Raw genomic sequence first — 20984 nt, 5'->3', positions numbered from 1 at the left:
GGCATTATGGGAAGTAAATGAGGTGGCACTCCATTCAGTAATTGCACCGACTCTGGACAATCACTTGGTTTGCAATTGCTACTGCTTCTGTAACAGTGGCATAATAAGCAACAAAACCTCACTGCTAATTGCTGAGGGTGGATTCTCTAAGATACAGGTTAATTCAGTTAGTCAAAGAAAACAGCTTGACAAAAAAGTAACATTTATTTGGCAGCTGTTGTGAATGTGACCAGAATAATAGATAACCTGCAGCATTTTATTAAGCAGCAGGTAGTCTCTTACTGATTTCTTCTCAGCTACTGTTTCAAAACTAACCTTTTACATGGTTTTCTCTTAGTAATTCTTTTGAACATAAAAATTGGAATTATGGTCTAATTCTATAAGCTTCAACTCATAGAGGGAGCCCGTAACACCACTGAAATCAGGGGAAATAATTTCTAAAGCAAGAAGTTGTTATGTGAGATGGGGACTGGACCCATCTGTTCCCAGGCAAGGCCCACAGTGCCCAGGCTGGGGCAGCAGGTTCAGGCCCATCACGTTTCCATTTCTGGAATTCCCTGTGCTATCCAGAGGAAATCCTGCACCTTTTTTTTTCTTCTTCTTCCAAAACAGAGATTACAATACCTGTTAGATGAATTTATTTTTGCCAAGTGCCTTAAGATCCTCTGACGAAATGCAATTTGCAGTTAAAAGGATCACACACTAGGCTGTGATTTTGCCTGCTGTGACTTGCAGACCTTTTGGTGGTTTTGTCCAAACACTACCCTGGTCCCAACAGACCTGTTTCCATACACACATCAATCTGTGTACACAAAACAGCTTCATGGATATGCCCAGTTTGGCAGGGGAGAGGCTTGTTTTTAAATGCAACAACACAGTAAATGATAAGGTTACAAAGGACTTCACCAGTAAAGGTAACTGCTTATGCATTTCATCCTATCAAAACTCGGGATGCTTTATTACTTAGGGTAAAATCTGGTCATACTAACATTCAAGGCCTTTTGAAGGTTTTTGAAGTTTTTTTGAAGTTCAAGGTCCTTTTGAAGTTTTCCCAGACAGTTAGGCAAAGACACAGAGAAGGTGCATGAATCCCTGCTATTGTTTAAATAGTGAATTATGCAACAAATTGTTAATGGCAGAGCCACCTTCCAGAAAATGAAAGCATTCACCACGCCACTGCCTTATTACCTATGCAGAGCTCCAGATAAGTTGTTTGCTAGGATGAACTTTGCCTCCTCATTTCCATCCTCACGGGGACGTCTCAACTTGTAATCATTAATGAACTATCCCTGTAATGGAAGGGTGACTGTACAGTCTGGATATTGTTCAGAGCTGCTTTGGGAAACCAAACGTTACTGAAAATGTCCAGCAGGTATCACAAAGCAGCAGCCGACGGCAATCTGGGCCTCTTGAAAGAAGCCACTAGGAAAGACCTCAATACTTCAGATGAAGCTGGGATGACGCCCACCCTTCTGGCAGCATACCATGGATATCTAGAAGCTCTGGAAGTCATATGTCGGAGGGGGTAAGTCAATCAGCCTCCACTGCTTAAAGCTTGTGGCTTACAACGATAATTAGTGTGTCATTTTTTCTAATGCCTCAATGACCTCAGACCCAAAAGGCTGAAAGTCATGGTCAGTTCTTTCAATGCATTGTCAAGAATTGTTTCTCTTCATTTGCAACGGCCCAGCACCTGTGAACAGGTCTGTAGGTGCAGTCGGTGAAGCCACGTCGGCATCAGCAGGACGATCTCATACACAGAGACTGCAGGGGGTGGTTAGTAGGAGCAGGGCGCTGGGACTTCACCTCACTGTAATGGAGAAGTTGAATAACAACCTTTGGTGATAACATGTCTTTGAAATTGGGTCTAGAGAAATGCATTGTTTGAAACATTTTTAGCAAAAAATCTCTCATATTTGCTTCCAAAGTGCAGTTAGTAGACACCTGTGATGGTTTAATACTTTCCAGAGGCAAGTCACACCTGATAGTTTTGAGACCATAACATCAGAAATTGTTATTTCTCTGCTTTTTATAGTATTAGCAACTACCGTCATGATAAAAAATGATAATACTGTCTCAGAAGCTGGGGTACGATACTTGCAAACCTGAAAAAAAAAAATTAAAAGTAAAGGAAGGTTTTCTACAGGTTTGTTTTCTAATAGTAATATATCTGTTTGGTATAATTTAAATGTACTACATGCTTAAAATGTATTATTGAAATGGTAATTACCTCCCCAACCTCCATACTCTCTTGCTTGGAGCCTACCTTTTAAGCCGTGATTCTGTAATAAGATTTAACAGAAGAAAATCTGCTCTTGTGCAGAGATACAGTCAATAAAATATTCTTTCTGGGATGAGATGAAGGCTAAGTTGACCCATATTTTCAATCATAATAGTTTAAAGAAGATTGGAGGGAAAAGTTGAATAACTATTTTGATGTATCTGAGTTTTCTTTTATTAAAAATAGAATTGAAAATATGGAATAAAAATCAGTTTTTCATAGATTTGCTTTATAGACCATTAAGCTCAGGTGTGGCTGTGATAACACAATAAAAAAGACCTTTGGACTGCATGGTTATTGCTGTGTTCAGGAGAAGCAAAAATAGGTTGACAGTTTTTCAACTCACATAATTAAGGCAGCTCCAAGGAAATACCTCACGTCAATAAAGGTTTGTCCCTGAATACCTAGAACACAGAACAATAAGATAAGGAATAAATAACAAAATCATTTTTTTCAAAATTTGAGTGAAAAATATGTCTTCTACCATATAAGCTGATAGAAGTCACAGAGAATGACACAAAGATCAGAATTTCTATGTATTTGTCATTTAACATATTTCTAACTCTTTCTTGGTAGAGACAGCTTTGGCACAGTATTGTCCTCAAAATCTTCAAACATATGCATTCACCTCTATTTTAATCCAAGATCTCTTGACACAATCAGCAAGGTGGGGCTGTCAGAGATATAGCTGTAGTCTCACTGGTTTTCTTGGGAGAAGCTGAATTTTGGGAGACATTCAATCTGTTCTGCAGTCAGTCAGTTAACGTTTTTTTGTGAGAAAGTATTTTAATTATTTTTAACAAATTCATCCTTTCCTTGAAGAGATTTTCTAACAAAGGCACTGAGATACAGGGAGATTTTCTTCAGAGTGGTTGCAGATTTTAGGACTAAAGATTGCAACACGTTCAGCCCTTGGAAAATGTAGCAATACTAACAATAAACCCCTTTCATCTTGAAATAGTTTAGTTTCCCAGGCACCAAGAGAGGTTTTCTCTGCTTGCTGTGCAGGTACATGAATAAAGGCAAGACCAAGTAGCAGTTCTGCTCTTTTTTGTGTGAGCTTCTTTCTTGGGAAAGGAGGGAAAACAGGAGTATGAGAAGCCCAAGTAGATGTCAAACCTTATCCAGAGTCCCACTGAGCTGAGAACAGACAGTCTAGTTTGTCGGTTTGAGGCTCAAAGGCTGGCAGGCTCCATGGGGGAAAGAGACCACAAGCAGCTATGAAGGGACCTGTGGGAGGATGGATGACCCAGCGCTCCCAAGGCTCAGGATAACGCAGCCGGTTTGCTAACATGGGAATTAAGGAATCTGGCACACTCAGCCGCAGTCTGGCAGTTCCCCAGGGCAGAGCCACTAAAGCAGAAATATGTACACATGGTTTCCATATGTCTAAGTGGAGAAACTCTGATCCTCAGCTGCCACCTCCTTGTAGAAATGCCTGCGCTCTCACAGCCTGGCACGCTCAGACTTGCCATTGTTTCTCAATGCGAGCAGCTCCGTGTCTCAGCTTTGCAGGAACTCCTGAACTCTCTCTTGCCTGTGGCATTTCAGGCTGAAGGATGTTTTCAGATTTGGCCCTCAACAAATATGTTAGTGCTTTTCTTCAGAGATACTCAAAGCCAGCAATCAATGCCTGAAGGACAGTTTGTGATAGGATGTACCATTTCTTTCATAGTACAGCTGCCGTGGAACAAATAGCCAACACACTGAAATGTTTAAACTCCCAAGAGCAGAAATTCTCCTTGTAAATTTGGCCCCTGGCTCTGAGGTTATTAATGATTTTGGGCTACTGTGGCTGCCTTGGTTATTGGCCACAGATGACTCAAGTCCTGTTCTGAACCATTGCTAATGTTGATCCTGCCAAATATGAATTAAAAGATTCAAGCTGATTTTCATCTGCAGGCAGCAGCTCAGTGTGAAGTCAGTGCAAGAGTTAAAAAGAAAAACAATTTTCACTGGCTTTAAATTCAATTGAAAAGATGTGGTATTTTATTTTCAAATGAGCTTCTGCTTTTCAAACCCCATGAGCAAAGCAGCTTAAGGAGGACAAAAGAGCTGTAGAAAAACAATGGGCATCTCTATGAGCTTAATCTAATAGCAATGGAGACAAATGTGAAATCAGGGCTATATTCCTAATCATTTATGTATTATCTACCAAAAACATTACAGCAAGGGCTCGCTAAATATATATCACTGTGGCCAACAAAGAATCCTCCTAATATTGTCCCTGCATTTGACATGTAAAAGGGAACAGTCACCAAAAAGCCTTTAAAATATTCCACCAAAAAGCTATTGAAACAATTTTCCCATTAATTCCCATGAGTCTGAGTTGAAGCCTGAGCCCACAGACAGGCAGGATTTAGAGCTTATGCCACAGACACAGCCAAACTCAGTGCTCCTGGAAGTAGATGCAGCACCATTCTAGAGGATGGAGCTAAGCTGACTCACTTGCATTGGGCTGTACTCTTCAAAGCAAAGCTGAGCTAAACATTTAGTATCTGTTCAATCCCACTGCACTGCTATGCATGAGTACATCCAGCTCACTGTATGCTATTTTCCTTCTCAGAGGTGATCCAGACAAGTGTGACATCTGGGGGAACACTCCTCTCCACCACGCCGCTTGCAATGGTCACATCCATTGTGTTTCTTTTTTGATCAACTTCGGTGCCAATATATTTGCTTTAGACAATGACCTCCGCACTCCTCTGGAGGCGGCTGCCAGCAGAGACCGCACTGAATGTGTCCGAATCCTGGACCAAGCTGCCACCGAGCAGAATATGCTGAACCCAAAGAAGGTCTCCAAACTCAAAGCACAGGCCCAGAGGAATGTGGAGAAACAAATCAAGGAATGTGAGAAGCGCCAAGAGAAACACCAGCATGAAATGAACCGGAATTATATCAAAGAAAAGGTTGGCACAGTAAATTCTTCCAGAGGGACACACTCCAAAGTAAAGTTGCCTAGTCTCTTTGCTTCAAATACAACAAATCCTTTCTCCAAAAATCTGAAAGATACCTTCAAACTGAAGGCAAAAAAGACAACTGACATCACAAGAAGCCAGGAAACACAAAGCAATGACCAAGAGAATGGTATGGGTAGGAGAACTGTGATGCATTTGTTCAATGAGAAAGAGGAGGATGAATTACTGAATGAACTCGGAGACAAAAACTTTTCTGATAATGACAGTCAGGTCTCCATTTTTAAGCGGCCAGGTCTTGGCAAGATTGTATTTGGAAGGCATTTGGCTGCGGATGTAAATCCTGGAACTGTGTCTTCTGAGAAAGAAGGAATAAGCTTTAAAATGTCCAGTGAGCTCTTTCAGTATGAAAATGCTGAGAACAGCAGGGAAGGTGATGTTGAAAATGGTGATGATATCCCTTGGCATGAGGAAGAAGTCATTTGGGATGACAACAACGAAGCAGAAAACACGCCTCTTGAGGTATTTCTGGCATCACAGATGCTGGATGAGTTTCTTCCAGTCTTAATGAGGGAAAAAATTGATTTAGATGCCCTGATGCTATGTTCTGATGAAGATCTACAGAACATTCAGATGGAGCTTGGCCCAAGAAAAAAAGTACTGAATGCCATGAATAAAAGAAAACAAGCACTCAAGAACCCTGGAAAGACTGTAGATACTTGCTTATAAACAAACATACTTGTTTCTGTAACCTGCACACTGATTCATCCTTTTCCTCTCTCCAAAGAGGAGGTTACCAATTGCTTTAGAAAGTACAGTAAGAACAAAGATTTTTCTGTCTGGATTGATGGCTGTGGTATGCAGGATATTAGTTCAAGCATATTCTGCCAAAAAGAAAAAATGTGAAGGTAAAAACCCCAAAGCTATAGATTTAAACCTTTTTCTCCCTGAACTGTTTACGGGTAATGGATTCCTTCTCGTCAGAATAACTTAAAATATTAGTGAAGGCCAGGCACACTACACTACTTAATAAAGCCCTTCTCTTCTCCAAAACCACAATGCAAAGAGCATTCCCAAAGCTTGAGAGCTTTAAGTTTTCTCCATTTGCTTCTCTTAGATTGCTACAAACCTCCCTTCCTGGTATTGGTGATATGTCAGAAATAGCATCTGAATCTTGATTTCAGCTATGACTTATTGACTCTAATACTCTCTGAATGAATGTAAATGAGACTCATTTACAGCAAGTTTTGTGCTCTTGTCAGTGAAGTGTTTTGCTCCTCTATTGATATTAATTTAAAAATATATTAAGTACCTTTCCAAGAGATGTTCAGTGTGAGTTGTATATTCTTTTCTCTTGTCTCATTAGACTGGACCCAATTGCCAGTACCCATCGTGTCCCAAATGGCATCAAGACTGCAATACTTTTAAGTACAAGAAGCTGATATTTTATTTTCAACATTTTTTTATCTGTTTTGGTATATCCTCAGCTTGCTTCCTATAGGGTGCATTTTCCATGTGAAGTCCCAGAAACCAGAACTCCTATCACCCAGCATTTTCTGTTGGTTGTTGTCAGCCTTAGCCTGAAAACTGCACGTAACACACAGTCCCAGCTCAAGAAAAGAGAAGGAAAATGAGACTGTGCTCCTATGGAAGCTCTGGGGGCATTCACAGCAGACTTCCCTTCATCTCTCTTGGGCCTGTTCCCTTGGGAAGACAGCAGTACCTGATATGAATTAATCACTCCTGTTGAGTTTTGTGAATCCAATAAGGTGCTTGTAGCAGTCTTGCGCTGCCTAAGATCTCAGATTTTAGAGGCACAATTATTAGCAGGACTTTTATCTTTAAATCTAATTTTATAGCTTTCCATTAGTTATCATTTTTTCCTTAGGAGTATACTGCATTTGTGGACACTAATCCTAGTTAATAATCTATTTTGTCATGCTTCCTTCTTTCCATGTCTTCTTGTTACTTTGATTTGTATATTCTAATTCCTTTTCTTGGCTGGCCTTTATACTGCATTCCTTCCTCCTTGGATTCCTGTACTTCAGCAGGTTGATATTTTCTTCTATTAATGAGGCACATCAGAGTCCTGTTTGCGCAACCTTAAACAACTGCTGTGCTTAGCACAGTAATTAAACCAGACAGCATCCCCCCAAGGTCTATGTTATTAACCTGCTGGGTTGTTTTCATTTTGGCTAAGAAACTTCCAAATACTTAACAAGGCAAGAATGAAATGATGAATCTTACATATTTGAAGGTGTATGATGAGTGGATTTTGAAGGGTCAAATCCTGTCATTTTCAGTCACACAACTGACGCAATTTTTGGTCCTTTACCTGCCCAAATGCTTGTGACCTGCTCACAACACACCACCAAAACACCAGTGAGTGGCATCCCTCATCAGGGACCTGTCCAGTTAGGCAATAGGCCCCAAGTATCTCTAAATTGCACTGAAAATCTGCCTGACTATTGTGGCTTCTGACAACCAGAGATAATGGCAGAGACTATCTGCACATAAATCGACTCAGCTGTCACAAGCACCCAGCATATTTTGGTATGTCCTTAGGTATCCACAGCAACTCTGTGGAGCTCGCAGGTACAGCACAAGTCCTATGGAAGGAGTTCCTTGTCCATCTGGAACTGCATCTAGAGACTGAATAAGAAGCCCCAGAGCACGCCATGTGAAAAAAAAAAAAAAAAGTGTTCTACTGCTAGTCCTTTTCTTGCAGGGTGGTCCTGGAAATTGGCCTCTGGTGTAAAGCAGCCATGTGGAACTACTTGGGGGGGAAATAATAAAAAAGATGACTCACATTTCAGTTTTTTCCACTTACGGGCTTCGCTGTTTTCTAAATTTTTTCACCAAAGCCTCTCTTTCTTTTATAATTTGAAGTATTTAAATTAGTGAATCCCAAGTCTGATTCCTTAGTAACATTTATACAGCGCAGTTCAGTTGGAGACACTTTATGTATCACACATTCAATCTTACAGTGCAATCCCAAGCCAAATCATAAAACCAAGGGGTCACACATGATCACAGCCCTGCCAAGTACAAGATTCTCCTTCCTTAAGGATTTAATACTCTGCACTGGAGAAACATCAAGAGCAGGGAACGTGCAGCATGCAATAACAACCGCAAACATGAGTATCACAGCAAAGCAAGGCAGCCTCAATTTATTTTCCCCTTTACATTCAGTGATCACATTTACTGAGGAAGTAGTCACTGCAACAGCTTGAATACTTTATTCCTCATTGTCAAAAAAAAAAAAGCCATCCAAAACAAAAGTAATGGACAGCTGTCCTGGTTTCAGTGCTTACACTAGTCAAGGACTTTTCCAGCTTCCCATGCTCTGCCGGGTGCACAAGAAGCTGAGAGGGGAGAGGACACAGCCAAGACACCTGATCCAACAAGGCCAAAGGGATATTTCATACCATATGACGTCATGCCCAGTATATTAACTGGGGGAGTGGGCAGCAATTGCAGCTCAGGGACTGGCAGGGTGTCAGTCAGCAGGTGGTAAGCAGTTGCATCACTTATTTTTTTCCCTGGGTTTCACCTCTCTCTCTCTTTTCTTTTACATTATTATATTTTAATTATTAATGAAACTCTTCTTATCTCAACCCATGAGTTTTCCTACTTCTGCCCTTCTGATTCTCTCCCCAATCCCACTGGGGTGGGGGGGAGTGAGCAAGCAGCTGGATGGTGCTTAGTCGATGACTGGGGTTAAACCATGACAACAAAAATGAAAGTCAAAGAAAACCAGCAGTATCTATTTAATTTTAACATAAATGCAAGTTACACAATTTCTTGAGACTGATTTGTAAGAGAAGGAAACATGGAAATTAAGGTTATTATTTCCCCTCAAAAAAATCTAAAGACAGCATCCAAGCAACTCCCATTGTAGTTGGATCAAATCCTCTTCATGAATTCAGAGGTACAAGGCTGAAGCCAGACTCCCAGAACCTCCTATTGCCACTGAAATCCAAGAACACTGTGGGTTTTCAGAACCAGGTTTTTGGACTAGTTCCATCTACTTTTAAAGTGCATAGTCTGTAGAAGAGTACATGTGAAAACTGCATTTGTCTTCTTCCCAAACAATGCGTCTCGCTTCAAGTTACAAACCTTGTTTTCCACAGGCACAGAACTGGGATAATATTGTCACAAACAGGAAGTGCAAGTTCCATAATTTAAGAACTGTACAGAAGCATTGATGGCTGTCACGTTTGTCTCACACTAATGGAGTTACGAATTGCTCAAGTAACAGGCTAAGTCAACACATAACATTTCTGAACGCTTCAGAAATACACAGAAGGAAAAACACATGTAAAAATACAAGGGTAATTTTGCTACAATTAAAAATGCAAAAGCTTAGAGAATTTCTATTCTTGTTTCTGCTCATATAAACAAAGTCAACGGAGATAGATCTCTGTCCACACAAGCACATCCTTTGGCCCTATTCACTACTCTGGTACCCTTCCATGCTAAAACTCTGCAAATTACAAACTGTCACTTACTTCTTTTTTCCAACTAGTTTACACCAGGCTTATAACTTGGAGTACTATTTATGTCACACCTGCACTGTACTCATTAACCTCTGTTATACTTACTTATGCACCATCACGGGCTTTAACATTAACTGCTTCTGAACCTCCTTCCCATTGCTCTGCCATATTCTACTGACATCAGTATAGAATGACCATGTCATCTAATCCTTCCACAGAGTGAAGAAGCACTTAATAGCCTGCATGAAGTAATATGTAAGTAGAAGTGAAATTTCATAAGGCACAGCTCTAGCCTGAGCCAGAAATTTGTTTCCAGGGCTATAGCTATTTTTCAGCAGACGCTCAATCTTCTGTAAGGCAGTTGTGTAACAGCACAAAACTGGAACTTATTATGTAGAACATAACTGGGTTCCTCCGCCAAGAAAGGATCATGGCAATTCCTGCCCCAGCAAATACTCTCTGGGATAAAAGAACAATTACCAGTTGATGCATAGTACAGCCAAGGTGAAAAATATTTGCCTATATACTTTAAGTTTATCCTACCAAAATCAATTTGCACAGTTCAAATCTTCCAGAAGCTTAGAAAAAGAACTTATAAACACAATAGATTAATAACAAAAAATCTCCCCACAGAATACAGATTAAAAAAGATAAAACCAGATTTTTAGCACATTTTGGGTGACTCCTTGCAGTATGAAAATGGCAATATCCTACTCAGGAATGTACTAAGGGAGGTATTGAGTATAGTTTCCTCTCAGTTTAAAATGTACATAATATTAGCTCTGATTGTTTTGCACTCTTAAGTCTTCCTGAGCCAGGCCTTTTGCAAAAACAGACAGGAATCTAACTGTATGGAGGCATCATTATTTATATAAATTCCCACTCAGGAGTGTGCTCTTCAATGAATAACCATTGGTTCTGAGGGCAGAGAAGGAAGATTGTGAGGGGCTGAAAGTAAAGACAGTGACTTCCAGATCCCAGTCTGAGCTGGAAGGGAGGGGGTCGCCAGGAGTCAGGGGTGGATTCCCTTCAGGAGAGACTGAAGGCTAGATTACTGTCAGAGTAGCGCTGAAACCCACAGTTGTGTTTAAAGTACTATCACAGGTAAATAGGATGCCAGAGTCCATTCTCTGAACCGATGTATTTTACTCCAGTATGAATTACCTCTCTAAAAACACAAAATACACCCACAGATTTCTGCTACATAAATAATTAGGGAGGAACAGCATTGATTCCAGAATTATACCAAAATATGTAAAAATACTTGTTAGTATCACTGCAAACGTCTAATACTTGCTGTTACATGACATACATTTATTAGTAACACTGCAGGTATCCAATACTTGCCATTAGAATACTGTAGAAATTAGTGTACTGCTAAAATTTTACTTTTCATTCTTGAATGTTCTAGAAGGGCCACATTCAGATAGGATTGGTGCCTCTCATTAACAAAAGATCCAAGGAAACTAAGTGCAAACAGTTTTCTTGGCCTCGTTGGCACTGTAGGCTTCTCTTTAGTTACCAGCTGACCATGAGTCATAAACAAATTTTGCTGCTATTGTATCTTCAACCGCCATCCCTGAAAAAGAATTAAAGTCACCTTCAAACAGTTCTTCAGCTGTAAAAATAATTTAGCTTCAGAAAGGAACAGAAGGACTCACAAAATTATCTAACTGGACAGGAACAGAAATCGTTCCCCATCCCAAACACCTATAGTGTTACATTCAAAGTTTATAGCCATCATATAACTGTTAAGTGTGCTATACGAAGTTAATGTAGTATTATGAATCTAATTTTCAGTGTTCATATCACAACTTGGCCCTTTCAGAACTCTTTCCCCCAACCAGCAACTCCAACTCCACAGTACACTGCCACATTGTAGGTCAGACAGACTTCAGGCGTGTAACAGCACGGTATTTGAGCTGGAGCTGTATTAATAAACGCTGCAGTCACGTTGAACAATTGTGAAATGGAAAATGTACTTCTTCCTATTGTTTGTTTGCTTTCCTATCGCTTTTCATTACATCAGTCCTGCTAGATAAATAAAAAGGGAAATAAAAAGGGAACATGCAAATCACGTTCTAGTTTCTTCTGGACAGTGCATTGCCACAGTAGTTCTGAAGATGATCAGCAGCTTTCCCACGCTTGGAGGGCCTAATAACAAGGCATTGTTTTATGTCAGACTGGTACACAGGAGGGGTTGTTCTTACCCAGCGATTTAAACACCGTTGTTTTCTCAGGCAGGGCTGGTTTTGTACCCTTCAATACCTCTCCCAGCTCAGCAAAAATCTCTGCCTGTAAAACAAATACACATTTATTCAAAAACATAATATCCATACATATGTTAAGAGAAAAACTTCTTTTCTGAGTGACTTCAAAAAAACCGAACTCCTTCAGTTCTGCTGTCCCAGAACTGATTCCTTTCCATGTTGAAGCAGATGAGTTTTCAGAGAAATAATAGAGAAACTGGACAGAAATCAGAGAGGAGTGGAACGGTTTTCATAGAGATACAGCTGACAGACTTTCCTCAGTCAGCAAATTACAGTGGATAGCTTGTTGCTTATCCAACAAAACACATGGGGTTCCACACACCTTACCATATCTGGACCTCTGATGTTAAGCCTCAAAAGTGGAAACCATATTTGTTCTGCAAAAAAAAATTGGAAGGGGGGGGGGGGGGGGGGGGATAAAAAAAAAAAAAAAAGAAACCTCCATTAAAACTAAAAAAGCCCCTGCAAAGCCCCCGCTATCAAATTTCTGCAGATCCCTAACTGTCTGCTTGGCTTCTGTCATCCATTCTCTAGAAGCCTGATGTGTGTCAATCACACTGAAATATTATGGGAGGAAAGTTACAGGTTTAACAAATAGATATGAAAAATATTTAACATAACTACGAAATAGTGCAGGAAATATAGGTCTTTCAAAACCAATACTTTGTTTTTGTACAGAAAGGCCAACGCTGAAAACATGCTACTACAATATGGTGCTATGTAATGAATGGTTGGTACATAGGTTGCATGGTTTTGGCACAGGCATATAGAAGCCTCAGTTTGAAGCCAGTTTATCTTTCAGCCTGTGCCTTGAAAGTGTTAACAACTACTTTTGATGCTCTAAAAAGGTTCAGCATAGCATATCATAAGTACCAACTCGTTTCAAATGCAAGCCAATTGCCACAAAAATAAAGTCCATAATTTAAGAAAGTCTTACCCCTGATAATATAACATCTCCTGATTCTGTAAGAGCAGCTTCTCTGGAATCCACAAACAGCACGGAATTCTTCATCAGTTCATCATCCAGTTCCCTCCAGTCAGGTCTGCTTGCTCCAACAGCTAAAAAAATAAAACTGATGAACTTGGGAGGAATGTTTAAAACAAATTCAAACCACGTTTTGTCCAAAAGACATATGTGAAGTAACAATGGACATTATTGTGGAAATGTAATACACAAACTGATGTTAGCACTGGAGACACGTTGATTGATAAAACAAGAAAAATATTTAGGATGTGCCTGAAGAACTGGGAAGAAGCGTGGATTTTTCTCAACCTGGCCTCAGCTTTAACGCTGACATAAATATGCCCTGTTTCTTTAAGGTGTTAACCCCCTAAATTTCCACTGATGTCAATGAAGGATGACATTGGGCCCAGCCCCCCACATTACAGCTCATTAAAGTGTACGGCATCCTTCATCTCTAGTCATGCAGATACTGCTGCATACAAAAGTCTTACATTCCCCATCAGCACAGCCAGAACAACTGGAACCAATTGGCTGTTGCATTTCATCCTACTGAAGCATTACACTGCATCTCTTCAGGAAGTAGAAGTGAGCATCTTTGCTGACACTGTTTTACCTCTTTGGTACACTAGTCAACCTGCTCCTTCCAAATAACGTGAACAGAGAAGAGAAGGGGAAGTAGCTCTGCTTAGCCCTTCATCACCTCATATCAACACAAGAAACAAAGGTATGTGTAACTATGTATAGCTACAAAACAAACAGCCTTTGCTAGGAGCCTTGAAAATGACACTGATAACGTGTGACACAATTACTCTATTCTGGTTACAGAAGGCACAATTAGAATAAACTTGAATCATTTGGTAATGCAACTTGGACAAGATAAGGTTATACAGACTGCAAGTCTACTGCAGACAAACAGTAAACTCTGTGACTGCCAAATTAACAGGTTTTTGTTGCTTTTTAGTTTTTAAACAGAGTTGACACCTAATATAGTTCCTCTAAAACATTAATATTTGATTTTTCAGTAGAATATCCTTGTCAGCAAACTCTGGGTAGCTGAGACGTAAGAAAATTGTCTTCCTTTGTCCATTCTCTCTTGTGCCCTTGTATTTCATCAGATCATTACCAAATGCCCTGAATTTTATAGTCCTTTCATTTGATCCAGACTGTGTTTTTTATGTGTCTATAGAGAAAATAAGATTTGAAGAATCCCTCAATTATCCTGAACAGATGAGAACCAAAACACTGTGCAGCAAAGATTTGCACAGGCAGACAGAGTTCAGTGATACCAGTTAGGGTTTTTAAACCTATAGCCTTCCGTTATTTCCTTGTAACTTTATAAGCAGTACAAGTTGAGCAGGTTATAGATTTTAACTTATCTAGTTTAATTCACTTAACTAGTCTAATTCTACCCTAAATCAAGGAGCTCAACTTGTTAAATATAGCAAGACCACTATGAACTTGTTACAGGCTAAAAAAAATAATATATATATAAAATAAAACAGTTGTTATGCTGTAGTCACATGCTTTTAAAAAAGCATCCAACCATTATGGAATAATAAATTCCACATTGCCTGAATGCCTCTTCAAACAGCACAAACGCCTCAATGCAGGGGAGAAAAGGGTCTATGTGTATGTGTCGCCTCAGTGACTGGACACCTTAATTGATTTTGGTGGCACTTCTGGCTTCCATTTCATGACATAACAGAAACAACTATATTTACTGACAAAGGACTTAACTAAGTTTGAAAAATTGGTAGGATGCTGCTGGAATGTGGGACCTTCCTTTAAATTGTTCCCTTTGACAAGTCGCTTTTGTCTTATTGCCATGCTATTTGGAAGGTGCAAAGTCATCTGAACCTGACATACAATTAATAAAATCAGCAAGTATGGGCATGTCCAGAAATTCCAAACGATAGTGTGGCAACAGTATTACAAGGCAGGGGAAAAAAAAAAAGAAAAAATAAAAATCAATGTGATCACCCAATAAGTAACAGAAAAGCTTACAAAATTGGGAAAAAGTAGAATGAGCACGAATCACTTTGGAAAGAACATCCTTTGTATGGGCTACTTAAATAGAGAGCAAGGCAAGTGTCAAGTGACAACATGGTAGCAAAGACAGTGCACCACTAGGGGAAAAAAGCATATCCCATGCTCCAGCAACCATCCAGTTCTGGAATATGCAGGAGTCAGGGTTGGGAAAAGCGAACCTCGCTAAAAGGGAAAAGTCAAAATGGAAAGAATATTCATTCTGAGATGCACAGAGTATTGCTTTTCAACAGTTTTTGATGCTAAACAATGTGGTAATAAATACATCCTTTGAACGATGAAAACATAGCATACCATTGATATGAGCACCTGGTTTTACCCAGTCTCCAAATAAAATTGGTGTTGTTGCCATAGTGACTGTTATAATCACATCGGCCCCAGTAACTGCCTCCTGAGCAGAAGAGCAGACCTGCACTGGACCGTTAACTGAATTAGCGAACTTCACCGCATTCTCTTTGGTGCGATTCCATATCCTGACCTTCAAGGGAAAAAAAAAAAAAAAAAAAACCAAACAGATTAGAGAATTTCTCCTGCAGAAACAGAACACTGTTTCAGTTTTCAGCAGATAATTATATGTATCCTAAATGTCCGGTTTTTCCCTTTAATGTTCTTGTCATATAAGCAACTAAATTTCACATGTGCACAGCAAAATTTACATGACTGTTTTGTGATGCCAGAATAACAGCTGTATTTACAAAATACAGCTATTTCCAGTAAGTGTATTTAAGGGAAAGTCACAGAAAGCTTATGCAAATATGGCATATATAGTAGGATTTTCTCAGGGAGAAAAAGCCATGTGAAACTCAGCTTTGTCTCCAGCTCCCCCCCCCCTTTTTTTTTTTTCTAAAGACTAACATTTGAGCAAGTTCTACAGCTCTTCAGAGTGTTCTTGGGTTCTGTAAAAACAGAATCAAAATATGATAAATCCCTTGACTTCATTGGCTATAGTATGGTTTATTTATATTAAGTGCTCTTGAAACACAATAGAGAAAAATAGATGCATCCTGTTACAATGTGTCAATTACCTCTTTAAATGTGAACAGCTCCATGAAGATATCATAATGGCTATATGCTTGAACACCAGCTCCCAAAACGCACAGCACTTCTGCAAAAGCTGGCATTAACAACTAAACAGTACCAAATATAAAAAAAAAGTATGTAAAGACAACATATTAACAGATATGACAACTATATATCAAAATACTAAAAAAAGAGACTAGTATCCTTAGTCCTTTAAAAAAAAAGTTTTTATGCAAAAGTTAGTACTGATTCATATAAATATAAAACAATCTTCAATTACCACTATGCATAATTCTTTTAGAATGCAAAAGCTCATATCAATAGCACCTAAGTACTTCTTGGCTTGATTCCAGTTTTGAATTGTCCAACTCTTGAAATTCAGGCTTAACACAAAACAACATAAGCCACTGAAAATTCTGGCACCTTGGCACACTCTAATGTTAATATAAAATATTACACCCAGGTGACTAAGTGTAAAACCAGAGTGTTGATGTTCTGCCCTGGCTGAAAGCAGGGCTCATAATACCGAAAGCTATCAGTACTGAAAGTGGTAGCTGTGTGGGTAAACTGGTTCTGGTAGCCACAAACAAAACCTTCTTTTTCAATTCACTGAAGCCATAAAACATAGCGCAAGCAGACCTTGGCACTGTAAGAGCCATGATATATATGCATCAGGTATTGTAAAAATAGGGATGGTTCTGAGAAACAAGTATTAAAATTCAGTTCTATGACTGCTTTTGGTTTTCTGATTTAGTTCTTGCCTGTGATTCACCAGCGCTTGGCAAAGGTGAAGAGGGGGCTGCTGGAATGCAGCCCAAAGCTATCACTGTGTCTTGTTTATGCGTTTACTGCAGCCACTCACTTCTGTATAAAAAGCTTTAGAACTGTCTATGCTCTCAATGCTTATTCTACTGCAAATACATTGAAAAAAAAAAACCCTCACTGATCTCATTTTTCAGTAGCAAGAACTCTGTTTAATGTTCTTTTCAGACTCTGAAGCATTGATTTCAAAGGTTTCTTGCGGAGAAACATGGGTCTTTGAAAAGCAAACGCCATAAAGAGGACAAGATGACAACTGAGCTAAACTGAAACACTCCTGAAAATTTCCCAAAACAGCAGACGACAATGAAGGATCTGATCTTGAAGGCCCTTCAGCAGCCAAGCTCCTTTGAAGCCAGCAGAGCCTTGACTGTGTAAAAACTGTCAGAACTGCCCAAGTATAGAACGGCTGAGATGAATGATGTCCTATAACCTCATGTCCAAGGAATCCATTGTAAATTGTCCTGTTCCTTGGACCAGGGGAACCTCTTGGGGACAGGTTCTTCACTCCAATTTTATGTCATTTTAGCTCTATTGCCATGGATAGAGTCATGCTGGCACGAAGACTGCCACTAACAAAGTGGTGAGATCAGCCTTCAGTCTGATGCAAAGCTGATGGGTGAAAAACAGAGCTCTGGCCCTCTTATTTCCTCATCCTTTGAGGTGAGGACTAAAAACCCTACTGTGCAATGGACTGTGACTTGCTGTCCTTCCACTGTTAGCAGCCCAGCCAAATATAGTTTTAAAAAAAATAATTCAAAGCCAACAATTTCCAACTGAATTTGAAGAGATGTAAAGCAACATACAGCAAGATACACCTCACCTGTCTTTAGACACTGAGATTTATGGCTGTAGTCAGGGACAGTCATCTGGACACCTTCCAGTGACAACAGAGAAACAGACAGACAGACCCCTCTGGACAAGACATCCATCTATCCTGGGCATCATCTTTCTTAGGAAAACCCACACTGCCCCCTGGAAACATGTCTTTTTTCCCCCATTTCTCCAGGTCCTGTAAAACCACCTGTCCTGGGCCAACAGCAGAAAACATACGTCTAAACAAAACTGAATTTACCACCACAGCTGCATCACCCAAAGCTGTAAAGGAACAAGTTAAGACAATCACAAAAGAAAGTAAGTTACAGAGGATGACACCTCAGTAAATTTCCAGAAGAGGCTGCAGAATGAGCCACAAAAACATAGCTCAGATTCCTTTTTCAATCATACACAAAGTGTTACAGTCAGACACGACTCGGCCAAAATAGAAAACTCCACTTCTAATATTTCCCTGAAGGTACATATGTTATCATAAATCTAATTTAAAGCTGTATTTGATGAAAGCCATTTACATCATTCCTTCTAGTTATTTTATATATAACACCACTAAATCTGTCCCAGTTTGGACCTGGGAGTGCTGGTGGACAACAAGCTGACCCTGAGCCAGCAACATGCCCTTGTGGCCAAGAAGGCCAATGGTATCCTGGGATGCATTAAAAGGAGTGTGGCCAGCAGGTCGAGAGAGGTTATCCTCCCCCTCTACTCTGCCCTAGCAAGACCACATTTGGAGTACTGCATCCAGTTTTGGGCCCCCCAGTTTAAGAAGGATGTGGAACTGCTTGACCAAGTCCAGCAGAGAGCTACGAAGATGATCAGGGGACTGGAGCCTCTCCCTTATGAGGAAAGGCTGAGAGACTTGGGTTTGCTCAGCCTGGAGAAGAGAAGACTGCAGGGAGATTTCATCAATACCTATAAATATCTAAAGGGTGGGTGTCAGGATGATGGGTCTAGACTCTTTTCAGTAGTGCCATATGACAGGACAAGGGGCAATGGGGACAAGGTGGAACACAGAAAGTTCCACCTAAACATGTGAAAAAAACTTTACTGTGAGGGTAACAGAGCAGTGGCACAGGCTGCCCAGAGAGGCTGTGGAGTCCCTTCCCTGGAGACATTCAAACCCTGCCTGGACGCGGTCCTGTGCCCCTGCTCTGGGTGTGCCTGCTCAAGCAGGGGGGTTGGACAAGATGATCTCCAGAGGTCCCTTCCAACCCCTACCATTCTGTGATTCTGTAATCTAGGAAACAGAAGACATACCTTAGTAGCAATCGCAGAAACTGCAGCTGTTCGTTTTGCTGTAATCACACTGCCATCTAGGACCTTTAAAAAAAAAAAAGCTCAAACAGACTGAAATGAACACTCAAAATAAGACTAAATACCATTTTAATCTGATTTATGAATTATGTGATATTACAGGGCACAGATAAAATAGAAAAGCTGGTAGTTACTATTACAGCAACCATAAACCATATAAAAATCATGTTTAAAGTGGGCAGATTCTCCATCTATTCCAGTGCTTCCATGGCATTCCACCAGCACAAATGGAGTGAAAACTGGCCAGAGCTGAGCTGTCCCTAATGCACACATCTCTTCCTGCAGGGCACTTCCCTGGCTCTCCAACACAGGGAATGGATCAATATAACCGCAATATTTTGCACTCCAGTAAGACCAGGGACTCATGCAAACTGGCAGTGCTCACAAGTCCTGCACTGCCTTGGTCTGTGGAAAGGGTCGACAGGGAACCATGAAATTCCCTTAATCTGTATCACACGCAGAGGGGCACTCCTGCCCCAATGTGCGTTAGCTACTGTGTATAAATGAATTAAGAAGCTTAAAAAGCTGACATGCTTTCCGATACAGTTTAGGAATAAAAGCCCAATACAGTTTTTTTGGCCAGTTTTTGGTCCTTTAATAGTAATTATTACTGAAGTGTAATGAAAACAGTCAATGTTCTCAGAAAATTCTTAAATCCTTTAAACCAACAAACAATAAAAAAATCAGACCCTGAATACTAATCCCTGTTATACCAATTGTAAATCTCTTTAGATTTAATTTAAGATGGTTCAAGATCAATTCTTTAATCAGTTTTTCTCCCTTTCAAATACAAGGCAAACTTTTCCCAACCATTTGTCTCTTCCAGTCACCCTGTGAGCCACCAGATTCCCTTCAAATCATAAGTAGCCATAAAGAGCAAACAGAGTACAGTTCAACACATGTGAAAGAAATAAGGTTTTATGCCAAATCCTTATTTGGCACAAACACATTTTCATTAACTCAGACCAATTCACGCCAGCTCCAGCTTCTGAGGATCAGAAGGGAGATCGGACAGAGCATTAACAGAGAACGCAGAAGCACGCATGAAACTTACGGCTTTTAAAGAACCGTTTCTGGGGTCAAATAAGAGGACAGTCGCTTGATGAGAAGGGACGGAGGAATCCTTCTTGTGCTCATAAAAAGTCACCAACTTGGTTGTCAGAGCATCGTCTGCGGCACTGTAAGCCGGCATGACCCCCAGGAACCTGGCAGGAGAATCACCTCTGTTACTTTCATACCTTTAGCATGGCAGCCCACGGCCACCGCCACACGGCTGCTGACCAGTTAATCGGTAACTCGGCACCAAGGACATTTTACCGACGCTCCGATTCCTTCCACCGCTCCCTCCAAGGCCAGCCCCCCGTTGCCGCCAGCCCCGTTGCCCGCTCCGGCGGCGGCATCCCCCCGCCGCCCCCCAGGGCTCCACGGGCCGGGCTGCCCCCTCCCAGCGGCCACCCCGCCGCCGGGCGCGCAGCCCCGCCGCCGCCTTCTCACCCGCCGTGCCGCCGCACCGGCACCACGGTGCGCAGGGGCTGCGCCACCCCCCCCGCCGCGCCCGCCGAGAAGTTGGCCAGGGCGGCCTCCAGCCCCGGGAGCAGGAGGCTGGCCCGGTGCAGGTGCTTCTCCACCTCCTCCGCCCCGATGAAGGCGGGCGGAGCCGAGCCCATGATGAGCACCGGCCGAAGCAGACGAGACTGCGGCACCTTGTACCGCCCCGCCGCTAAGTACTCGGCGGGACGCTCCCGCCCCCCGGCCCGGCCCCGCACCGCCCCGCCGCCCACCCTCAGGCCCCGCCGCCGCTCCTCCTCAGGCCCCGCCGCGGGGACCGGGCGGCTGCGAACAACGCGAAATGAGTTTGCCGTGATTTCTTTACGGTCGGGTACAGCCCGGAGGCATCACCGGCACCCCACGCCCCGAGGGGCGCAACAGCCACCCCACCCCAGACTAGCCTGGCCCGGCCCGTCCCGTCCCGTCCCGGTGACCGGGAGGCGGCGGCGCTCTGCGCCTGCGCACAGTCGCCCC

The 20984-nt window shown here is 41.4% G+C and overlaps 2 protein-coding genes across 3 annotated transcripts; one reads left to right on the top strand and one right to left on the bottom strand.

Annotated features, from left to right (window-relative positions):
* The first annotated feature begins 1266 nt into the window (after positions 1-1266).
* On the top strand, positions 1267-5982 carry ANKS4B (ankyrin repeat and sterile alpha motif domain containing 4B). Its single transcript, XM_075105081.1, has 2 exons — positions 1267-1525; positions 4848-5982. The coding sequence occupies exons 1-2, from the start codon at positions 1362-1364 to the stop codon at positions 5923-5925; spliced, it is 1242 nt and encodes a 413-aa protein (XP_074961182.1). The 5' UTR covers positions 1267-1361; the 3' UTR covers positions 5926-5982.
* Positions 5983-8936: 2954 nt separating this feature from the next.
* Positions 8937-20979, bottom strand: CRYM (crystallin mu). Of its 2 annotated transcripts, none has more exons than XM_075105083.1 (8): positions 20744-20979; positions 20017-20167; positions 18906-18968; positions 16001-16102; positions 15270-15453; positions 12903-13024; positions 11906-11990; positions 8937-11274 (listed from the first exon to the last, which is right to left on the bottom strand). In XM_075105083.1, exons 2-8 carry the CDS (start codon positions 20152-20154, stop codon positions 11210-11212), a joined length of 759 nt encoding a protein of 252 aa, XP_074961184.1. In that variant the 5' UTR covers positions 20155-20167; positions 20744-20979; the 3' UTR covers positions 8937-11209. The 2 variants fall into 2 exon arrangements, with proteins under 2 accessions (XP_074961184.1, XP_074961183.1); XM_075105082.1 differs by lacking the exon at positions 20744-20979 and adding an exon at positions 20457-20713.
* Positions 20980-20984: the final 5 nt, after the last annotated feature.

This window comes from Phalacrocorax aristotelis, chromosome 10, assembly GCF_949628215.1.
Source record: "Phalacrocorax aristotelis chromosome 10, bGulAri2.1, whole genome shotgun sequence".
Classification (NCBI taxonomy): domain Eukaryota; kingdom Metazoa; phylum Chordata; class Aves; order Suliformes; family Phalacrocoracidae; genus Phalacrocorax; species Phalacrocorax aristotelis.
This window is presented reverse-complemented; position numbering and strand designations above follow the sequence as displayed.